Source organism: Arachis hypogaea, chromosome 12 (assembly GCF_003086295.3).
Source record: "Arachis hypogaea cultivar Tifrunner chromosome 12, arahy.Tifrunner.gnm2.J5K5, whole genome shotgun sequence".
NCBI classification, from domain to species: Eukaryota; Viridiplantae; Streptophyta; class Magnoliopsida; order Fabales; family Fabaceae; genus Arachis; species Arachis hypogaea.
The window spans coordinates 94,485,758-94,510,357 of record NC_092047.1 but is presented as its reverse complement, the minus strand read 5'-3'; the positions used below and the strand labels follow the sequence as shown (position 1 = coordinate 94,510,357).

Below are 24,600 nucleotides of genomic sequence, written 5' to 3'. Positions count from 1 at the left end.
TGATGATAGGTATGCTTTATTACTTGTCAAAATTTTATTTTTGCGTTGACGGAGGATTGTTGTTGGGACGTGATAAATTATAATGATAATAACATGTTGAGTATTGTTGACGAAGAAATATTGAAAATGATTCTCGTTCGGCAAGAGGCGCTTGAATTAATAAAACAAGATATGGTTTAATTAATAATTTATATTCGATACATTTAAGGTTAATTTAATAATGTATAAATATTTGAGTATTTTATTATATATAATTATGTAGATATTTGTTGTGGTGTCTAAAATTTTTGGTCAATTTGTCAAAAAAAATTAAATGGTTTATTTTAGATTTAAAAAGATAAAAGTAAAATAATTATAATAATTTAAAAATTATTAGCAAAAATAAATCAAACAAAATTAGGCATCAATTAAAAAGTATAGTATAGGTGGCTAAACTATGTATATATTAACATGTAAGTGATCACTTAATAATATGTAGATAGATATATTTATACTAATAATTAAAAATATAAAATATTTATACATATGTAAAAAGTAATATAAATTAAATTAAATGATTTTGGTAGATATTTTTGTTTAAAAAAATGTTACAATACACAAATTTTTATCACGTACAAAAAATATTATCATCAAAATAAACTCTAAACGAACCAAAATTAAATTCTAAATGTTAAAGCATTTTATTTTTGTGTACTATTATAATTTTTTTATAATTATTTATCCTGCATATTATTTATCCTGCTACAAAAATTAACCATATAACTAATAATTAAACCATAATTAATGAATGATTATAGTCTAAAATATTATTAAGAATAAGATTGTTGAGAATATTAAAATAAAAATAACATGTGAAAATAAGACTAAATTAATATTTTCAAGAACACAAAAATACATCTTTCATGATAAAAAAATTGTCCACTTTTCATAAAAAAAATCAATCAACATCTATATTTACACAAAAAAAAAATCAATTAAGACCCAAACAAAAAAAAATTCAAATAACCTCCAAATCCATAAGATATTATGTTTATTATTTTTGTTTTTTATTAAAAAAATTTAATTAAGACCCAAATTCAAAAAAAATTGACTTGGCCCAAAAACTTAAATCTATTAAAAAAAACAAAAATTAACCCATTATTATCATTTATAATTAATAACTAATTAATTTTATATTATTAAATATTTTAATTTATCTACTATAATGGGTCCACACTCTGCATCAAAATCAATTTTTGTCTTCTACTATAACTTTAATTGTACTCTCTTTTTAGATACTTATTCTACTAAGAAAAAGACAATAAATTTTTACACATATAAAAAAAATCTCTCTTCTACATAATAGAATTCACCATTCCTTTATTATTTGTTGATGTGATAAAGACCTATAGGGAGGGTGTATATGGGTTGGGGCAGATTTAAATAGACGTGAATCTGACACTAATATTTTATTGGGCCTAATTTAATAATTTGAATCTGACCTTAAATGAATCCCCAAAAATATAGGTTAAATCAGATCAATTCTATGGATAATTAGTATATAAAATTTTGTAAAATTTTATATAATAAAATAATAAAATTTAACAAATATTGTATAACATTTATACTAAAATAAATTATATTATATTAAATAAAAAACAATACTATACATAAAAAAATATTAATGGAAGTATAAGAATATAACATTTTGTTATCAATTTTAACATAAAATATATATTTTAACTATAAAACGTAACTTCAGGCCAAGCCAAGTCTGCCCAAAATTTGATCCAAAATCGATCTGAAAATGATAAGCATTGAAGTTTTTGATCGGTCGAGTTAAGAAATATTATTAAAAAAAAAAAAAACTTTCAGGCCTGTACGGGTGTTTATTTAACTCTATCCAAATAAGGCCTGCTACCTGAAAGAAAAGAGTCCCACTATTTCTCTCTTTCTGACCGGGGAAAAAATAATCGTCGTCTCTTCCACTGACCACTGCTCCTCTATCTCACCGGAGTTCTCGTCTCTCATCCATCTCTCAGCCGTGTTCCGTGACGAGCTGAGTCTTCACGCCACCGCCTTCGGTTCGCTGCAAGGTGTGCACTGCTTACTTTTATTTATTTACTTATTTATTTTTTATTATTATGCTACAATTGTATTGTTAACAGAATAGTTATTTATTTTAAATTCATTTGATTCGTTATCTCAATTATCTAGGTTTATTGATGCTGAGCGGGTGAATTCTACACTTGTTGCTACTTGCGTTGAACAGTGATTTTTGCAATCGATGACTGTTGTTGTTAGTTGTTTTGGATTAATTAGCAAGCAGTTTTTGTTCATGTTAATGATAGTTGAGTTGATTCAGGTTAACCGTGTCTCCTATGTTCTGTTTTATTGTCATTGGCCTCTTCATGGATCCATATAACTATTTCCTTTTGATTAACTAGTAAAGAGGATTAATGAGTTTATTGATGGAAAGAGGGATTAGAATGGTAAATGTTTATAATATAGAGGAATGATAAGTGTTTATAATATTTTGTATGACCATGCTCTATATAACTTCTCCTTAACACAAATTTTGGGACACAGTGTAAAATTAGTATTTGGCCATGGTATTGTTACAAGATTTTCTACATAAATTTTGTTCTGCGTGGAAGGGCCAGAAAATTTTTGCTTGGAAATTATTGTTTCATTCTTGACAAAGATAGCAATGGAATCACTTAGCACTAGGGAATTTGAAGTTTTGTGCTTTTGGCTATGCCATTCACAGGTTTTAGGTGGTTTAAATTATATGAATTTCGGCTAGTAAAGCTTCCAGTGAGGGATATTTTACTACAGTAATATTCATCTAGTTCGTTCTTCATGTGTCCAAGCTTATCCTGTTGATTTGCTTTGTCGTCCTTCTATAAATGTAGCACAATGTTGCCAAACATATGTGATTAGTTCATCTACTGAAGATGATAACTTCTTTTGGTATTACTATTGGCGACTTTCACAGTCTAATACTATTGCCATTACTTGTTTAGTCTCTGAAACAAGTTTGGCATATTGCCTTTGAATTGTAGAGATTTTATTATTTAGGCTTAAGCCACTTAAGCTTAATTAAGTCCCACTGCACCTTCCCTTTTAAATAGAGTTTGGATTATAGTTAGCTGAGCTTGTTGGATTATAAACAAACCAGTGTTTTAAAACAGCGGCCATGGTGAAATGGCATGGCTGGTTTTGGCCCCGCCCGCCATATGCGGGTCGCTGCATTGTGGGAATCACAGCAGCTACAATTGTGGCAATACCATGGTAGTCCACAACCTGAATGGAGAAAATGGCGGGTTTGTTGGAAAATTTTCTGCATTCGAGGGTTATTTTGGTAATTTAGAAAACCTAATATCTAAATTAGAGAAAGATCTTACCTTCTTAGGAAGCTTCAGGCAGCTTTACCCCTTTTCTCCCTCACCAACCCCAAATCTCTCTCTCTCTCTCTCTCTCTCTCGCATTTTCTCTGCTGCTGGTGGTGCCGACGCATTATCATCGCCGCTGCGGGTTAGCCCTCCTCCATTCCAGGTGGTTTCCTTTTCCAACTCTTCTTTCACTCTCTTTTCGAGACTCTGTTCTGCTAACCCTTTTTTTTGTGGTTTATTCCTCTCTTCCATTCCCTCTCTTAGTCTGAAGTTCTGAACCTCACTTTTTATATCCTTTATTTTGATTTACAATTTTACATAAGTAACTACTCACTATGTATACTTCAAGACAACTAACAGCCCCTTCAAGACAATGTCTTTGGTGTTTCTTTTGTGTTTTTTAGTATTTGGCTATGTCATGGTTGACATTTAAATTCTCTGTCTTTGTCTTTGGCGTGTTAAGACTTAATGTTGTGTCTATTTGCTGCTGAATTTACTGAAAAAGTTGCTTGTGTTGCTTAGATTTTATAATCTATTACATGTGCAGTTTTTCTGCATGTTAGTTTTTTGAATATACATTTTGTTTTTTACTCCATTTGCCATAATACTATGGTGGATTTTGGCTCTTTGCCATGAGCCGCCAGCCGCAATAAAAAACTATGAAACAAACTGATTCTTTTTAATTTGCAAATTAGTTTAGGACATTGAGATTGATCTTGATGCTCATGAAGTTTATTAGATGTCTTAATTGTTCATGTTACATTTTTATTTCCTACTCATCTGATTGGTGATTAGTAATGTTGGACTGTTATGTTTGACCCTCTAATCCCACATAATTTAACTATCTTTACTATCTATATAGACATGGACAAGGAGCACGAAAACATAAAGAGGCCTGTAGGAGCATAAAATTACACGAGAGTAGGTCAATATGTTAGAGAATTTTATAGTACTCTTTGGTCTGATCCTATTTAGGACGGACTGCCATTCAGCCTCTCTTGTGTGCTTAAAATGAAGAAATAGAACTTCCATAGTATATTTAGAATCTTACGTCGATTTTGATCTTTATGCAATATGTTTTTCTCTACAAATTTATTATTTTCTCAATCCGCAGGAGATAGTTGCCCATCATATGGCTCACCAACTTCATTTGCCTCTATGGGAGGAGATCATAAGTTCCACTTTTGCTTACAATTTTATATTACCATACTCAAATCCATTTCTAGATGTGTTTTGTGGGCAAAATTAGACTCAAAAGTTAAAATTATGAAACCTATATATATGGTATTTTGGATCCTATATAATTATTCCTTGTTTGAAGTACCACAAAATCACTTGTATGAATTCACCTACATGTACTGATTTGTCTCCAGTTGCTGCTTGTTTGAAGGAAGCGGATACGATGAATGGAGACACCAAGAAAGAATCTTCCTTGGTGAAGATAAAAGTATTGTTTTTTGCAAGAGCACGAGACATTACTGGCTTGAGTGAGATGCCACTTGAGGTTTCATCTGGAAGCACCACTCAAGATTGTTTGAAGAAACTTCTTGTAGGGTTTCCGAGCTTGGAAGAGATTCAAGGGTGCATGGTTTTGGCGCTGAACGAGGAGTATGCAGCAGACACAACAGTTGTTCAAGACAAAGATGAGTTGGCCATAATACCTCCAATTAGTGGTGGTTGAGGTGAAACAAACATCTTTATTTGTTGCAGCAGGGTATTTTTTCTACTCTTAGAAACATAATTTCAATATTAATAAATGCTCATAAGCTTGTATATTATCAAAGCATTTTAAGCAATGTCTTCAGCCTCTTGAGAAGTTCAAGTCTATGAAATTAGTTATCCTACCATCAACCACCATGTATATTGAAAATTATTGTATAATGAGATTTATTGTAAACTTTTATCGGCTAGATCTTGTCAGTTTAAACATTCAATCCATACGCAATTGAGGCTTGGTCATAGAGGATATGTTGGCCTCTCATCCAGAGTGGAATTAGAAACCGATGGTGAGTGTAGTGTAAGATTAGAAGGAAAAAAGAAACAAACAAACCATTCGGTCTAATGCTATATATCTCACTGAAGGTCAGGCTTCAATCTACAAGTATAGGTTGTTTGAGCTGGCTATAAGAACAAGTTCTTTGAGAGCAGTTTCAGTCTTTCAGGAGTTCAGACTCACTTGTGACAAGCTCACTTGTGTTTTAGGGGTATCAGCACTGTGATATATTGCACTTCTGATTTGTTGAATGTTCCTTGCTATAAATACCTATGGCATTTGCAATGTCATTTGCAGGGTGTGGACCTTGAACAAAAAACATGGAGGACCATGAAAGATAGATAAGATGTATGTGACAATATGGTGATGCATTATTTAAAAGTACTAATTAATAAGTAAACATCGCTGGAATTTCGAGTTTTTTACTAATGAACAAGTAAATCTCAATGATATCATTGTTGGGCAAAATATAACTTTTGTTTTTAATATTTTAAAATTTTTTAAAATTATCTTTAATATTTAATGTTTCAATTTTATAAATTTTAATTCTACTACTAAATTGATAATCAATAATTAGTCAATTTTTTTTTTAATTTTATCTTTATTCAAAATTCTAATTTAAACTCCAAACCAATCCAATTCAAAAGCCTAATATAATCAAATGGGGTACTACTTGGTTTTGAGCAATATTACCTATGAAGCACGGACACTTCGTTGAGTTGTATCCGCGTGTCGGACACATTTTGAAAACAAATCCGTGTCGGACACATTTTGGAAACAACACTCATCGATATTCGTTCGACACGCATGTCCAACCGTGTTTTAACATGTATTCTTGAAATGAATTTAGAAATAATATATATTATTATTTATTAAAACAAAAAATATTTTAAATACTTTTCTATAGTTATGAGAAGACATTAAAAAAGTTAAAAAAATATTTTATATTTTAATACCAATAAAATATCAAAAATTCATTGTAATGTATCTAAAAAATACTTTATATGTTATATATATACCGTGTCCCCATATCTTATAAAATTTTAAAATTCTTGTGTTCGCATGTCCCGTGTTTATGTTAGTATCCGTGCATCATAAAGTACTACAAGATAAGACACAAATAAAAATGTACTATACTTTAATTTTGTGTACATTTTTATTGAACATCCCTCACTTCTAGTATTAAAGAATTATTCATGAAAAGTATAAAATATAAAATATTTGTTTTTGATAAATACAGAAAATATACAAAAAAAAAAAGATGTGTACAAAATATAATGCAAACATTTTTTTTCAAGACTATTCATGGTTTACATGGAAATTCAAAAAAGATAAATTGACTATAATTAAGTATCAATAATGATATCAGCTTTTTTGCAGGGTGGTTGATTAACGAAATTTCTAAGAGAGAAAAAAGAAAAATCAATTCGACTACTCATACTACCGTCGGCGTCTCTTACCACAAGCTCTACTAGTACACTCAGTCCAAGTCTTTGGCGGATTAATTGTAACAATGAGTACTTGGTTACATTTTTCTACATGAAAATTAAAGATTTTTGTGGAAATTAAAGTCTTAGCTGGAGAGCTATGCTTGTGAAAACTAAAGTTTTTTTTTTTTATTTTTCACAATAATTTTTGACACGCTCATGAGTTATAACTCAAATAGGATAGTCTCTTCATACTGAATTAAGAGGTTATGCGTTCGAATCTTCTATCTTTAGTAAAAAAATAATAATAATAAAATAAAAAAAGTAATAATTAATCTGTTATAAATCTAAATTCTATCAGATAATTGTTGTATATATAAAATAAATTTTAAATGTTAAATCTTTTACACTTATTTAAACAGAGAGATGAATAAGTTAACTACTTCACCAATCTTTAAATTAGTTTAGAAATTAAAGATGAATATATAAAAATGGAACGTATAGAATGTGCACTTTGGAATTGAATATTTTATTACAAGGCTTTAATTAATTGAGAATATTTTATATGTTAATTTTATTTTGTTAATTTTATTAAAAATATTATTATTATATGTATATTTTTTATTTAATTTTAAATTTTTACTACTTATCTTTTTAATTTATATTTTCACTTCTCTTCCTTCAAATATTTATTACATATAATTTAAAAAGAATATTAATATTATAATTAAAAGTTAGAATCAAAATTCAATTGTTCAAATGAAATTAATTTTGAGTTAATTTATAACTATCAATATAATTTTTTTATGCTAATATCTAATTATATTTTTATATACATAGAGAGAAAAAAATATTATTTTTAAATAGTAAGCATATAAATTAATTATTTCTATTTGTGCAACGGACTTAACACCTAATCAAATGTAAAAATATACACATTAAATTCTTTTAAATTTTAGATAATAAATGTTAAAATTAATTATTAGTAAAAAAAATTAAACTTTCATATGAAATAATAACTAAAAATCTTATTATTTGATTTTTTTATCTATAGAGACCATAATTATCATAACCGAACCAGCGATCGACCCGGTTAAGTTACTAGGTCACTGGGTTAATGGTTCAACTGGTGGGTCACTGGTCGAACCGTTTGACCCGGTAATAATTAAATAAATATATACAATTATAATAAAATTAAAATTTTGATGCATTAGATTTAATTATGTAACGCTACGTCAGCAAAAATAATTTTTATATTAACAGCATGAAATAGTTATTCAAAAGAACAGAGGTGATTGATAATTATGTAAAATATCTTATATTATTAGAATATCAAAATTAAGTATTAAATAAACAAATACAATATTATTATGAAAAAATAAAAATAACATTTTATATTTTTTAAATTGTATTGCTTTAATTTAAATATAATTACTTTTAGTATAATATATATAATTATTAGTCCTAACTTAATAAGTGCTTGGCGTTGCTTTTATAATATATATAATTATTTATCCTATTAATAGTAAAGGACAAGTTGCCCTAGTGGAAGATCAATCCCTGCTTATGCATCATGGAGGTGCCCAGGACATTGACCCGTCGGTCAAATATGTCCGGTTCGAATTGAGTTGTCCGATTTAAGGCGAGTCAAACCGATTTTTAACGGGTCAATTGTAGAAACGGTTAAAAAAGTTATTCGGATTGGTTTAAAGTTCGATTCATCGATTTTTCTATTGAACCGGACGGTCCAGTTCGAAATTGATAACTATGATAGAGATTGGTCTTTTTAGTTGATGGGTATCTCCTACGACATTTTTGTGAACGTAATTTGATTCTATAAATTTTTTGTGCCATAATCTATAATATTATAACAAAATTGACATAATTTTAAAAGATTTATATTCCCGTAACATTATTACGGATAAAATTACTAGTGTTAACTAAACATAAGATTAAACATCAGTGCCTACAAATTACACCATGATAATTATATTTTCGGGCAAACCACCAAAATATCTAAAAAAAAAAAATTTTAACAGTCACAAAGACTTAAAAATAAAAATAACAAAATATCTCCTAAACATATTAAAAATATGATAAAATAATTAAATATTAAATATATATTTTAAAAATAATTTTAAAAATAAGATTTTAATACAATCTTCTACGAATATAATTAGAAAAATAAAAATTATTCATCTTTAAGATTTAATAATATTACAGATAAAAATGGAAAACAGAACGGTGTTTTTGAGATTTAATAATAAAAACTATTCATCTTTAAGATTTAATAATATTCATCTTTAAGATTAGAAAAATACATGTAAACCAATTCTATTGCAGTTTGATATTGATTTGAATTTTATCCGATTAGTTTAATCTCGGATTCAATTTGAAGAAATTGGGACTCAGATCAAATTGAACTTTCAATTTTTTCAAATATACATGAGATTAGGGGTGTTTTTGTTTTATATTATTATTAAAATAATTTTACAATTTATTTGTCAACGGACATTATGTATTAATCTTCGACATAAAATCCGTTTTATTTCAAAAAGAAATTTTAGGTAGTACAATTAATATCTATTTCAAAAAGAACATAACAGGGAGGCAATATTGACCAATGGCTTCTAGTTTGCAAAATTTATTATTCTAAATAAGAAATTTAGAAATCCAAAAGAAGTAGCAAAGTATTAAGGGTTAACTATCCCACAGAATTAAATAATAAATAACCCAAAAATTAAAAAAGCAAAAGCAAAGTTATTTAGTCTGTTAAAAGTTGAAACATGCAGAATACAAAATATATATATGAAAGATTACAATATATAGTAATACCTACTACAAAAAATAAGAAGTTTAGTCACAAAAAAAACTGTGACTAAACTCCAAAATAACGGTGGCAATGATGTTTTTGCTACTAAAAGGTATTAAGCATGAGCTTAAGGAGGGAGAAGAGAGTTTGAGAGACAAAAGAAAGTTTGAGAAGAGTGTAGAAGATTTTAATTTGTAATTATTGAACCAATCGCAGAGAGAGACTTATTACACTGTATTTATAGACAAGCTAAGGATTAGTCTAACTAACTTGTCCTAGGTGACACAGTTATAACAAACTCTAACCACTTATAATTACACTTAGCAGACTAGCTAGTATAACCACTATAACTCTAATTACTTCTTACTATTATCACCTCCTCAACCTCAGGACCCGACACTCTCCAATCCTGAGTTTGTGACTGAAATCATGGAACAACTTAGATGAAACTGATTTGGTAAAGATATCTACTATTTAAACCGTGCCTCGAATATGACGAACCGCAACCTTGCCTTTTGCTACACTGTCTCGAACAAAACTCAAGTCCATCTCAAAATGCTTCAATTTTGAGTGAAGGATAGGATTCGCTGCTAGCATAAGTGCCCTAAGTTTGTCATAGTAAATGAGAAGAGGAGTGCGAAGAGGCATGCATAGCTCATTCAACAAGTTCTTAAGCCATGTAGTTTCTGGAATAAGTGCTGCGATCAAAGTTTTGAAAATTGGTTCGAACTGGCCGGTCAAATTGTGAACCGCTGCCAAATACAGTTCAGACAAAAGTCAAAACCGCCAAATTAGAAAACCGTCGTTGGACTGCCGAGCCGATTGAGAACTGGTCGGTCGAACCGAACTGTGACCCGGCCGATTTTTGAATTGTGTCAAAAATGGATGCATTTTGGTTGCTGAACCCTAACTCCCTAAGTTCCTAACCATTACCCCTCTCCTCTCCAGTCTCCACAACGGGAAGCAGAACGCGAAGCAGCACTCACCTAGACGGCTAGACCTCGAGCTTCTGCTGCAACCTCCATCCAGCCACCACCGTCGTCGCAACTTTTGTCCAGCCAGCGTTAGCCAGCTCTATTCGCGTAGCCACTTTTCGTCGTGCAGCTAGCTTTGTTTGATCTTTGAAAATTGAAACCACTACCAGCGCCACTTTTCGTCACGCAGCCACTTCCCATAGCGCCAGCTCTGTTCCACACTTCTACCCCGTCAGCCACTGTCTTACCTCTTGCCAGCCACTGTCCCTGCCAGCTTTGCTTTTTTCCAGGCTTCCAACTTCTAGCTCTAGGTATTTATTTTTCTTTGTAATAATAATTGTTGAATAATTGATTGCGATAAGGATCATTGCCGGAAATGAGGCTTTTCCCATGTCTCCCGAACACGAAGCCAATTGAGATGAAAGCTTATATTTGCTCCTTTACTTTTGTTGTCGGCAGACCGGTCTTTGCCTTTACTGACTAGTGATTAGCTCTGGTTCTTTACTGATTTTGTGTGTTGTGTTTTACTATTTTGTTTTGTGATTTAATTGTACCTAGGTTATGATTTTGTTGATTATTTGATGGCAATTATTGCACTGTTTCTGACTGATTGCTTGTTTGGTTTTATTTTTAATGGAACACCTTTTAGGAGAAGCCTTGAATCACCTTCAGGGTGGAAATCTCCTTGGTTCATAAACACATTTCTGTCTAGCCCCAGGATTGATACCAAAATTACAATTGAGGTATTGTTGATTCTGTTGGATAATTAGTTGATTAGTTTCTTGAAGTGGATTTATTGATTATTTATTATTTCAAAGCTCCGTGCTGCTGTTTTTGTGTTGTGATTTTAATTTACTAATTATTGTTTAGTTTTTGAATGTATTGTGATTATTGATTAGTGATGTGTTGCTGACTTGTTGTGTTTGTTTGGCTGTTTTGTGATTTACATGTGCTTGGATTGTGACTGCTTTGATGATTTATTGAGTAACATGATAAAGGAGCATTAAAGTGTCAAGTTTAGCTCGGGGTTATTGTGAAATCCTTTTGCTTTTCCTAATTTGTTTTGAGTATCCTCAAGTGAATACAATTTTACTATGAGAATGGAGACACCTCTCTTAATTAGAAATTTTTGGCATGTTAGGTGGCAGGTTAGAATTAGGTGGTGATAGCTTTGAGCCTGTAGCTATGGAAGAATAAGGTTTCTGAACTTCTAGTTTGTGTTAAATGATATAGATTGTACCGCTGCTAGTTCGAGGAACCTTCATTCTTTTATTTTGGTGAGGAAACCTTCATTCTTTTTCTTTGTTGCTTGGACAAATTTAAACTAGAGTTGGAAATGGTTTGATTTTTTTTGTATGATTTTTTGGATGTAATTGTTTTATTGATCAATGTCATCATAGCAAACATTTATAGAATAAAGAAAGGATTTTCGTTTCTCTTATAGCAAACTTTGAAAGCAAAAGCTTTAGTTCATTAAAATATTTAAGGTTGTACTTTATCTAAAAATCTTAAAACTTTGGATGATGACATTTTATGTAGTGCTTTAAATTTAGAAGATATTTTAATTTTATATTAGATTATAATTATGTTTTAAAGTGTTTATTTATAATTTATTTATTATTTTAATATAAAACAATTTTTTCGGTTGGACCACAGTTGAATCGTTTAGACCACTAAACAAATGAACCAGTGTCTAGAGGGGTTTGATGACCGGTTTGATTTTCAAAACCTTGGCTGCGATCCTACGATACTCTGCCTTTGTGCTGGAGCGTGACACTACATGTTGCTTTCATGAGAACCAAGACACCAAATTTGAACCATAAAAAAATACAGTAGTCAATAGTGGACTTCTGATCATTCGAATCATTGCTCCAATCACTGTCTGTGTAACAAGTAAGCTTACAATCAGATGTAGGTGAGATGTGAAGACCATGAGAGGATGTAGCACAAAGGTAGCGAAGTATTCACTTCACTACTTTCCAATGCGAGTCCAATGGGTGATAAAGAAATTGACACACTCGATTCACCGCAAAGGCAATTTCTAGACGTGTTACTGTGACATATTGAAGATTACCCACAATTGTTCTATATAGACTAGGATAAAAAAATGGAGATCCTTCTTGGCTGGATAGCTTGGTATCGGATGCCAAGGGAGTAAATCACCCTTTGCACTCACCCATGTTTGCATTCTTGAGTATCTCTTGGATGTATTTGGTTTGAATCAATGCAATACCAACTGAACCATTTGAATTAACCTGAATACCAAGAAAATAATAGAGAGCACCCATATTCTTAAGAGCAAAATTCTGATTTAATTGATGAACCCTGCGAGAAATTAGAGTGGGAGAGCTCCCTGTATGTATGTGATATCGTCTACATAGACCAAAGCAAACAAATTTTTTGAACCATCAAATCTGGAAAATAAGGAAACATCTGATTTTGTTGGTTGGAATCCAAGATAGCGAAACACACCATGCAACTTAGTGTAGCATGCTCTTGGGACTGGTTTTAGCCCATATAAGGCCTTGGCAAGCTTGCAAACCATAGACCTGTCCCCAGATTCATAGCCCTTTAGCTGCACCATGTACACATCTTCCTCAAGTTCACCATTGAGGAAGGCATTGTTAACATTGACCTGTCTTAGCTGCCAGCCATTCGACACTACAATGCTTAGCACCATATGGATGGAAGCAGGTTTGACCATCGGGGTAAATGTCTCTTTAAAGTCACAACCAGGTCATTGATGGAGACCTTGAGTGACCAAACACGCCTTGTACTTCTGGAGGGAGCCATCAACATTGAATTTAGCTCGAAACACCTACTTACAGCCTATCACATTCTTATCGGGTGGACATTTGACTAAAGTTCAAGTATTATTGCGCATGAGAGCAGCATATTCCTTATCAATGGCATGTTTCTAATGAGGTGTGGCTAATTCTTGTTTGACTATCTTTAGGACCAGAGATGTGTTGAAGGCCTTAGGTTTGAAGATGCTGGCTTTGGATCGTGTGGTCATGGGATGAGAGTTCACTGGTTGTGGTGGTTTTAGAAATTCGGTAAGTGTCTAAAGGAGGTTGGGTTGACATCGTCATGGTAGAATAAGATGGAGTAATATGTAATGTTGTGTTTGAGTAAGGGGATGGAGAATTAAGGGTTATGACGAGGGTGAAATTGATGGTGTATAGGAAGAAAAGGTGGTTGGTGATGGTCAGTAGATGAGGGTGAGGGCAGATTTGAAGACACAGTTTGGAAAGGGAAGGTGGATTCATCAATAACACATTGCTTGGTGATACTTATTTTTCCAGAGGGAAGTAAATACCTAAATCCTTTATACTACATACCATAACCAAGAAATACTGTTGGTTCAGATCTGAACACAAGCTTGTGATTGTTATAGGGTCGAAGATGAGGAAAGTATAGACAACTAGATACCCTCAAATTGTGTTAATCAGGTTTCTTGGAGAGCAATTGTTAAGAACTGGTGTTGAAAAAATGATAAGTTAAATGGCAGTCAAAAAAGCCTCACCCTAATATTTCAGAAGCACACTAGCACTAGCCATGAGAGTTAGTCCCATCTACACAATATCTCAATGCTTCCTTTCTAAATCACCATTCTGCTGATGCACATGAAGGCAGGCAAACCTGTGGATGATACCCTGATCCTGCAAATCTTTAGACAAACTAATATATTCCTTTGCATTATCACTCTGGAACATTTTAATTTTAGCATCAAATTGCAATTCAACCATGCTTTGGAAACATTTAAAAACTGATTTGAGATGTGATCTAGAGGAGATTAAGTATAGCCAAATATTAGAATACACAAGTTCAAGAGGCTTATTATACACAGTACATTACCGTCGGATTTACCGTCGGATTTAGCGTCAGACATTAGCGGCGAGTTTTTCCTCAGATTTACCATCGGAATTGGCAATGAATTCGTCACCCTAAAATATTACTGTCGGAGTCGGATTTAGCGTCAGACATTAACAGTGAGTTTTTTCGAGGATTACCAACGGAATTGGCAATGAATTCGTCACCCTAAAATTTTACCGTCGGAGTTGATGTTCCGACAGTAACGTCGACGGTAACAATTGGAGGAAAAAAAATTTTGGCGCACTAGCTGCCCTCGAACTTACTAGCGAGTAAATCCAACGCTGAACCTTATTTAGTGAAACGTTGCGTTTTGATTACACGCATAATGTTACCGTCAGATTAATCCGCATGTAAATCCAACGGTAATTGTGCCCTAAATTCGAACCGTGAACCGTCTTCCCCTTCATTTTGAAATTGGTTTTTCTCTTTACTCTCTCATCTTCTTCTCTCTCTAATCTCTCACCTCTCAGTCTCTCTCCAGCCCCCTACCGCCGCTGCAAAGACCGCCACCGCTGCTGCTGCTGCCCTGCCTTGCCGCTGTTGGAAAGACTACCACCACCGCTGCTCGAAACACCCCCTTCTTTGTCCTTTGTTCCTGCCACTGCTACCCTGCCGCAGCTGCTCGAACCGCCCATTTTAGTTCGAGGTTTTCTCTTTTCTCTCTTCTAGTTAGTTTAATTAGATTGATTTCTGTTTTAGTTGATTTTAGGTGGTCAGGGTTTTCATTGAATTAGTTTCCATTGATTTTAGGTAGATTAATTCCTATTGTAAATTGTTTTTAGGTGGTTAGGTTAGGATAATTTAGTTAGATTAATAAGTTATGATCTCTTCTTAATGTGTTTAGAATTATTATCTAAGATTGTTGATTCTTGTTGCTGGGATTATTTGAATTAGTCTAAATCATTAATTCTGCATTTTACTGTTAATTTGGTTGAAGAATTGTTGCTGAATTTGTTTGAGCAATGTTTAACTATTTTGATGATTCGCTGGTTGTTGTTGCCTTGTTACGAAATTACTATTTTAATGCTTATTTTGCTTATTCATATTGCTGCTGAAACTGCTGGTTTATGTTGATTAATTACAGCGTTTTGCCATATTCATTGCTAGTGATGTTTCATTATGTTATTTTGTGCTCTCTTGAGCTTAAATAGGATAATTTTGTTATTGTTAGAATGTTTTGAAAGTTAGAATGTTTTGAAAAATTGTTAACAAAGTTAGAATGCTTTGAGAGTTAGAATGCTTTGTTGGAATAAAGTTAGAATGGTTTGAAAGTCTAACTTAATTATTTTTGAAACTAAAACACTATAATTTTCTTTTCTTTTTTTAATTTATTAAACTAAACCACTTTTCAAATTACTTATTATTTCTTGAGCTTCTTATGTTATTATTCGTTGGTGTTTGTTATGTTATTAATATATTCACTGCACAGACATGACCACAAGCAGCAGAGGTAGGTCGAGTAGGACACATGGTCATGGTAGAAGGCGGGCTGCCACCGAAGCTCCCAGGGCTGCCCAGTCATTGCCTTCTACCCTGGCTACCCCGTCAACCTCATGTGACGTCACAGGCGAGTTCATTGGACCAGAAATTTATCATGGTCCCAAACCCGAACTAAGTGCCTCCTTCTGCTACACCCGCTGCAGATGCAGCGACCCCGTTGACAGAGCCTGTGGTGGGTGATACCTCCAATGCCCCTGAGCAGGATGCCCCTCCACCATTGCCTGTCATCCGGCTGAGGATTTGGCCCGATGGCATGCTGTCATGAGTTTAATTTTATATTATTAAGTTTGTTTATGTTAAGTTTTTTTATCTTATGTGATTGTTACTGTACGATTTGTTTTGTGACAGGTTTACACCAAACGCCAATGCTTGCACACGGGAGAGGTCATTAAGTCCATGTACGACCATCCATGACCAACCTACACGCAGATCCTGGCTGATACCAGAGAGCGTTGGCTTCAAAAGTGGGTGGTAAAAACCCAATTTGGTTAGAATTGATTTACTGTATTTGAACTGTATTTTATTCCAACTAACTAATGTTAGTGAATCACTATGTGCAGTTGAAATTTATATGGGATGCAGAGCATCACCTCATGATCCGAAAGATCTAAGACCACTGGATAGCCAAACATTTTCAGCAGATGATAAGTGATGTTCGTCAGGGAAAAGTCCACCTGACCTCATGGATCCGTCCAAACATCAAGCGTGACCTGGAGGCTCATTTTAGAGATAAAGAGGGGTTCAAGTGTCGATGTCTGACAAACATTGCCAACAGCGCTTTGCCCAAATTGTCGAGGTATACAGGTGGGTTGGAAACCTTCATGAAGATGAAGACGAGACTGGTAAGAATTTTGGCATTGTTTTATGTTGCTTGAATTAGTTAGTAGAGTTTACGGTGTTTAACTTCCTTTTTCATCAAGTTATCCAATTTAGTTCGTAGAGTTTAAGGTAACTAATTTTCAGTTTTAGTGGATTTAGGTGGTTATGATAGGTTAGATTAAGCTCTAAGATTGCTGGAAAATGTTGGATTATTTAACTGTTTGCTGATTCATGCTGCTGAAATTGTTTACAAAATGCTTGATTGTGAAAATAATGATGTTAATTTGGTTTGGATGGAACCCTTCAAGAGTGGCTAAATCCAAGTTTCAGGGGAGACTCTATTGAAATTTTTATAAGATTTTTATTTAAATAAAAAAATTAAAATTATGTTTTCAAAATTAGAATAGAGATTTCCTGCTTTATATATGTTAATCTGTCATTGTTTAATTTGTTCATTTATTTTAATGTTTGGTTGATATATTAATTTATAGTCTAAGTCGTTGGATCGTAAGGCGACATTGGCAGAGACCTTCAAGTATACCCACACTTTGAAGGCAAACAATGAGAGATTTATTGACGAGTGGTCAACGACCCATTATGTGAGTTTAAATTCATCATAAATTTCAGCTTCATTTGGTTTAAAGTCAATTATTTAACTATTATCCTAATCACAACTAACGTGTATGATGCGGGAAGAGTATCAGCAGAGGTTGGAGGCCACGACCCAGCAATCTCAGCCGCTTGGTGGAGCCGACGAAGCCGGCTCCAAGGCCTCAGTCATGGATGTCAACAGGATTTAGCGCAAGACCACCTCTGAACCCCACAAGAATCGCTACTTCGGGTTGGACTCATTCTTTTCTAGTGCCCTTTGCTCCTCTGCATTGGCTGCTTCCTCTGCCTCTGCCTCTGGTACCAGCCCTGCTGATCCCAAGAAGTTATCGATCTGAGGGAGGAGGTGCAGAAGCTAACACAGAAGCTTCACCATTAGTAGGAGCAGTCTGAGCAGAGGTATCGAGAGATTTTTGTACACGATGCCGCTAGCTCGGACTTGACGGAGAAGCTGGAGTAGCTCGAGCGATTGCAACAGCAGATGGAGGAGTACAGCTAGCAGATGCGCGCTGGAGGCAGTAGCGCTACTGGTTCCAGCAGCAACGCTACTCTTGGTAGGGCACCAACTGCTGCACCTACTCCTTTGCGTTAATAGGGAGACCACGTCTCCACCGCCGCCGATGACGACGATTATCATGATCTGTAGGGGTTAGGATTTTTTGCATTTTTGTTTGTTTAGGGTACACTATTCTACTTTTATGACATTTTATTGTCTTCATACCATTTATTTTTAATAACATAATTTGTTAATTTTTGCTAATTTTAGATTTGTGATAACAATTTTGTTAACAAGAATTCTAATTTGATTTGACTGTCAATTATGGCTAAACTATGCTAAAAAAATAAAAGATAAAAATCCTACCGGCGCATGTACCGTCGGATTAATCTATTTTGGTGCCATTTGAAGCGAAATGGTGCCAAAGTTACTGTTGAATTAATCCAACAGTAAAAATCAACCCAGGCTCGACAATCCATTGAAAACACTGACAGAAAGATTGCCAGTAATTAGCGTCGGACTAAAAAAATCCGCCAGTAAGGGGTTTTTGCCGCCGTTTATATCGCCAATTACAGAACGATGGTAAATCCGACGGTAATTACCATTTTTCTTGTAGTAGTAGAGGATGTGGGAAAAAATAAGTTATATGATTTTCCTAAGCAACATGCAGTACAAACAATTTTAGTTATATCAAACATCAGAATACAATCATTTAACATTCTGATTAATACAAGAGATGAAGGATGTCCTAGCCTATTGTGCCAGATTTTGGCATTATTTGTGGCACATCTAGCAACAAGCATTGCTTTAGTTGGTTGAAGAGTAAGGGTGAAGTTTGAAACTTATACAGTCCATTCTCAATTGAGCCAAGGAGGAGCAATTCCTTAGTCTCATGGGATTTGACACAACAAAAGTCATCATGGAGCTCGAATAAGACTTTGTTAACCTTTGCAAGTTTATTGACACTAATCAGTTCTTAGTAATATTAGGAACATGCAACAAATTGGCTAACGTAAACAATTTTGTGCTCAAATCAGATTTAAATAAAGAGTTTTTAACATGAGTTCTTTGCAAACCTTAACCATCTCCAATCATGACTTGATCTAAACCATCATAAGTTGTTTTCTGCATCAGGTTGTATGGATCGGGGGTCATATGGTGCGTAGCTCATGAGGCTGGATACCAATTCGGATCACTCAATGTAGAGGGAATTACTATGGCATTACTTGTAGCCATGTTTGCTCTTGGACATGGCCTTTGAAATTGTGCATCTGGATATTGTCTGAATCATTGTTACTACTCCTTGACTCAAAATTTCTTGGTTCATAACTATCATCATATCTGTACCAACACTATGCAGCTGAGTGCCCTAGCTTGTGACATACTTGACAAGTGATTCATGGTCTTGAAAATCTATTTCTTTCTCCAAAATTGCCTGTTCTGCCTCCTCTGTCACAAAAAATTGCTGAATCTACCTCCTCTAAAGCCATATTGTGTATGTTGCCTCTGAAATTGCTTATTATTTTGACCTTCATAGTGTGCTATGTTTGGCTAAAGAGGGTGACGCGTTTTTAATTAGCCACCATTTTTACGCCTATGGACCTTTGTTAGCCACATATTTTGCCATTTGGGCATGCTCTGTTTTGTGGCAAAATGAAACGATGCACAACAACTTTTGCTTTTGTCACGCTTTACCCGTGGCAAAAATGGAGAAAACGGGGTTTTTTTAGCCCAATTTTTTTCCGTGGCCAATGTTAATTGTTATTTAACAACAGTTTTTTTCGTGGCAAAATAAAAACATGTAAAAAATAAATTCAACTTTTGCCAAGCTTTATTTGTGGTTAACATAGGTAGACTGGTTTTTTCCATGCTTTTTTTGGTTGCCAATATTGATGGTTTATTTAACAACACATCCTTTTGTGGCTAATTAGATGTTTTTAGTTTTTTTTTTTTGTAAAAAATAATTTCTAGGTATTAATTGCTAATTATTTTTTTTGAAATTGTTTTCCTTCTATTCATGTGTGTGTATATACATATATATATATATATATATTACTATTTTCAAAATATTTTACATTAAGAGATACTATTAAATAAACAACAATAATCAATAATAAACCACAATATATAACAAACTAAATAACAATGGTCCAGAATATGCATTGTTCATGAAAAAAATTAAATCAACCATGTTCTAAAATTCTATACGTTAACAAATAAAATTATTTCTAATAACATGGTTTAAACTATACATATCTAAAAATTAAATAAACAAGCCATGAGGTACATTAAGTCTGACTAAGTGTGTGGCACGTCACCTGAAAAAGTAGGTACTTTATCACCATACTTTTGTACTAGAAATGTGTGAAAAGTTGCCACTTGATCCTTAGCTTGTTGAAGTTGCCTCTCTAAATCCGCATCATGCTATTGTGATACACTGCTAGAGCCACCACAATTTGCAACTCTAAGAATACGCTTTGACTTACCAAAACCACTAGGACATATAATATTACTAGAACCACGGACTCACTTACCATTCTCAGGACCACAGACTTTTTCAATTGCATACTTTTGAGGGAACACCTTCAGTGGCAGCACACTTTTGATCTTGAGACAAATGCTCTGATATTTGTTCCTACATATATAATTGATGCGTGAACATCTTGCACCCTTTTTTGTTTATTTTTAGCTGTTTTTAGTTAGAATTTATTAAGTTTTATTATATTTGGGTGCAAAAAATTCTCTTTGGATGCTAATTTGAGTTGTTTTAGTGTTTTTATGATTTCAGGTGAAATTCGGAGCAATTTGGCAGAGTTTAGAGCAAAAACAAAGGAAAAGAGCTGAAGCCCTCCTCTGGGCGCTAAACGCCAAGCTTAGCGCCAACAAGCTTCACAACCATGCACGTTTCTGCCCCCTTTGATTCGAATTGAAGACCCACTCTTGGAGTATTTCTAGTTGGACTTAGCCTTTATTAGTTATCTTTTATTTTATATTTGTAATTTTTATTTAAAAATAATATCTTTTAGTTTTAGAATTTTTATATTTCTATTTTATTTTATTAGGTTAGTATAAAAGGAAAAAGATCTACCCTTTTTGGGGGATCAGACTTCCGCACTTTTTAGAACCCAAGTTTTTCTCTGTAAGTCATGAGTCACTAAACCTTTTGGTTAAGGTGAGGAGCTCTATTTATTTCTATGGATTGAGATTATTACTTTTCTATTTTAATCAATGTACTAATTTAGTTTCAAGGATTACTTTTGCACTTAATTTTATGAATTTGGGTGGAATGAAAGTATAACCCTTATTCTAGATGCGTTCTTGTGACCCTTGGAAGAGGCCTCTCACCTAGACACAGCTTGAAAGTAAATTCCACCTAAATTGCTAACTACATGAACTAATTAGGATATGTGACATATAATCCTGTTAGCTTTAGGTAATTAGGGTTTTTGTGGCCATAAACTAGTTTCGAACTTAACCCTCTAATTGGAATTAAGTGACGATGATGGTGGAGGTTAATGAAGATTAGATGAGACTAAATCACTAAGACATTAGGGTTTAGTCATTTACAGTTTGCCATGAAATGAATCATGCATTGTTCAAATAGTTGGTAAGAAGTTTTAATCCGGAAAAGTAAACATCTCCGATACTTTAATTGTTTTCTCTCACTGTTTTTACACTATACATCTTAATTGCTTTCTTTACTCTTTGGTTTATTATTTTATGCAATTTCAACCACTAACCTAATTCTTTATTCGCCTAACTAAGCCAATCAGCTGACCATTATTGCTCAGTTCCTCAGTCCTCGTGGGATCGATCCTCACTTACCTGAGGTATTACTTGGATGACCCGGTGCACTTGCCGGTTCAGTTGTAGAAATCTTAAATTCCGCACTAATAATACTACTACAACTACTATATACGCCTTGCCTATTAATGGCTTGACATAAATATAGATACATACACTCTAATATTACTACTACTACTACTATATACGCCTTGGTTGTTGACAACTTTATTGATGATTCGTCGTGATCGGTTGGTTACCGATAGCCAAGTCATCTTTAAAATATGATCATCTAGACGAGACATTTTTTGACGAGCCAACTTTATGATGAATGAGCCGTTAGTAACATCCCCACATTTTGACATCATTAATTAAGTAAAGGTGTGCAATGGCTGAGCCATTCCTAATCATTTTCTTCTTAATATTTAATTTTTTTATACATAGTGACGACTAAGTAGTCAGTAATAATTATATTATTATTTTAAAATATTAGAAATAGGTTACTGACAGTCAAGTCGACTACAACATATATAATCATGAGTGTTGGCTAAGTTGTCTTTAATTATTATATTCTTTATTTTTTTAAATATCAGAAAGTTGTTATAGACAACCTAACCATATGTAAAATTTATAAATATATATTTTTTTATATAAATTTAAAATTAAAAATTTGCACAAATTACTATAACTAATAGCTAGATCGTTTGTAATAGGAAAACAAAAAATTTAAACATTGTGTCCCTATTTATTATTTTTTTTATCATTTCTTGGTTTTCTTTACATTTCTAACATCGTTTTTCTCTCTCTATCTCTGAAACTTTCTTTACTGTTTTCTCCCTTGTCAAAGCATTGCTCGACATTCTGTGAGCACCATTGTGATCGTGGTGTTTTCCTTCAATTTAACGATTTACTTTTTTGATGACCTAATTTTTTTCGATAATTTTGTATGGCTATATTTATTTGGCTTTTGTATTTATTTCTAACAATCGTGATCTTCAATTGAAGTTTTTTGGAGAAGCTAGTTCTCTTGGAAATTGTGTTTGCGAGTAGCAATGAAGGAGTTTCACAAAAAAAATTTCCTATAGGTATGTAGTTAATGAAATTAATTAAAATTATTGTTATTAAACCTTATTTAAATTTAAAACTAGTAATTTATTATTTAATATAAGTGCAACTAACTTATAAACTGAAACAATTTATTTTGTGAATTATTGCATGTTTGAGATAGAGACTTGAACCTACAAATAGGATTGTAAGATTGAGAGGTGAAATGATATGTGTAGAAAGCGTAGAGATTCTTTTCGTTTGTCTGTTGAAAAAGTTTTTGTGTATGCTCTATTTTTTTATGTCGTTAATAAGGTGATTACGTTGGTTCGAAATATAATAACAAAGGTAATTACATATTATTTTATATTTGTTTAATTAAATATTTTAAAGTAATAATGTATAAAATTTGAAAACTTGAAATAAGATGAAATTTGAAAATTTATAGTGTATTGTTGGGGTGGTTATAAAAACCACTATTAATGTTTCTTTTGAAATTTACCCAAGTCCTGTGTCTTATCTGTGACTTCTGGTAGGACCAATTTACGATAAGATGTATTTATTTATAACTTTATAATATTTAGTAATTGAAACCTTTATATAAAGTAATAAAAACTCTGCTAATTGTTGTTGTATGTTGCAATCACATTTCAGGTTTCGTAAGGATCAGGAGCAATAAATGTTCAATGTTTGGTAGATCTGGGATGTTAAACGCCTCCAGTAGATGTTCTTAGATATCCAAAACAAAAGTACCTTGAGTGACCCGTAAAATATAAAGGGAGATTTTGTTCTAAAAGAACATGATACAATATATATGATATGATAAATGATATATTATATATTCAATTAAAGTAAAGACAATATAACAACAATTAAGAGTTAAAAAGATGTACCAATGAACAGTTATTAATATATCTTTTTTTAGTTTTTATTTCTTCATACATTAACACAACCAGATATAACATACAAGATGTATTATGATTACACACTATTTTGTAGTTTTCTTTTATATTTTTGGAGCTTAAGTACACACACATTATCGATACATACATGATAAGTTCAAAGGAATAAAAGTTTAAAATATGACCTCAGTATCTTTATTCTCAAATGGAGAAATTGTAATTATTATTTTAGTAAACATTATTATATAAAAAATATTTCTTGGAATCCAACATCTTGTTCAGGGCTTCAATATAGGCCGCAATGCTGGAGACAACGACATCTGTTCCTGCTCCAATTCCACTATATATAACATAATCAAAACAAAAACATTATTAATGTTCATGCTTTAAATTGCAATTATAATCATAATTATAATTACGTTGTATGTTATGCAAAAAAACAAAAAAAGAATATACAAATATGTGTGTGTGTATGTGTGTAATAGTTGATTGCTAATTATTATAAATACCATATTAGACAAATTAAAGCAATAAACTTTTGAGTTTACCATATAATAATTTACCTAAAGGTTGGTTGAACTTTTTCTTCAGCTAATAAATATGTGTCTTCGTACTCTAGACTTATAGCACAATATATATGTGCCAACTATACTAATGGATCTTTTTATTACTTACACAAACTAAGAATCACCGCATAAGTTTCTTAGATTATTTATTGGGTATTTGTTATCTTTTTAATATTTGATAAACCTAAACTTAGGCAATGATGATAAGTCTAATATAGGTCTATAAAATTATATAAGTTATTTTAATCGATATTCTCAGGCTAATATATAAGTAAAATGGACTTAAAAAATATAGTTACGCCATGCTTTTTCCATCTATCTATTTTTTACCAAAATCTCATCATATCTCAAACACACCAAATAAAAATGAACCATTTCTACAATTTTTGCTATAATAATGATAAAATATTAATTTGAGCATTGTT

The 24,600-nt window shown here is 32.5% G+C and overlaps 2 protein-coding genes across 2 annotated transcripts; one reads left to right on the top strand and one right to left on the bottom strand.

The window, feature by feature from the left end:
- The first annotated feature begins 1,913 nt into the window (after nucleotides 1–1,913).
- On the top strand, nucleotides 1,914–5,284 carry LOC112727746 (uncharacterized). The gene is made up of 3 exons (XM_072209522.1): nucleotides 1,914–2,075; nucleotides 2,197–3,537; nucleotides 4,765–5,284. Exons 2-3 carry the CDS (start codon nucleotides 3,187–3,189, stop codon nucleotides 5,053–5,055), a joined length of 642 nt encoding a protein of 213 aa, XP_072065623.1. The 5' UTR covers nucleotides 1,914–2,075; nucleotides 2,197–3,186; the 3' UTR covers nucleotides 5,056–5,284.
- A 4,796-nt stretch (nucleotides 5,285–10,080) lies between these two features.
- LOC140176797 (uncharacterized) lies at nucleotides 10,081–13,284 on the bottom strand. The gene is made up of 3 exons (XM_072208347.1): nucleotides 12,964–13,284; nucleotides 12,757–12,835; nucleotides 10,081–10,358 (listed from the first exon to the last, which is right to left on the bottom strand). The coding sequence occupies exons 1-3, from the start codon at nucleotides 13,282–13,284 to the stop codon at nucleotides 10,081–10,083; spliced, it is 678 nt and encodes a 225-aa protein (XP_072064448.1).
- Nucleotides 13,285–24,600: the final 11,316 nt, after the last annotated feature.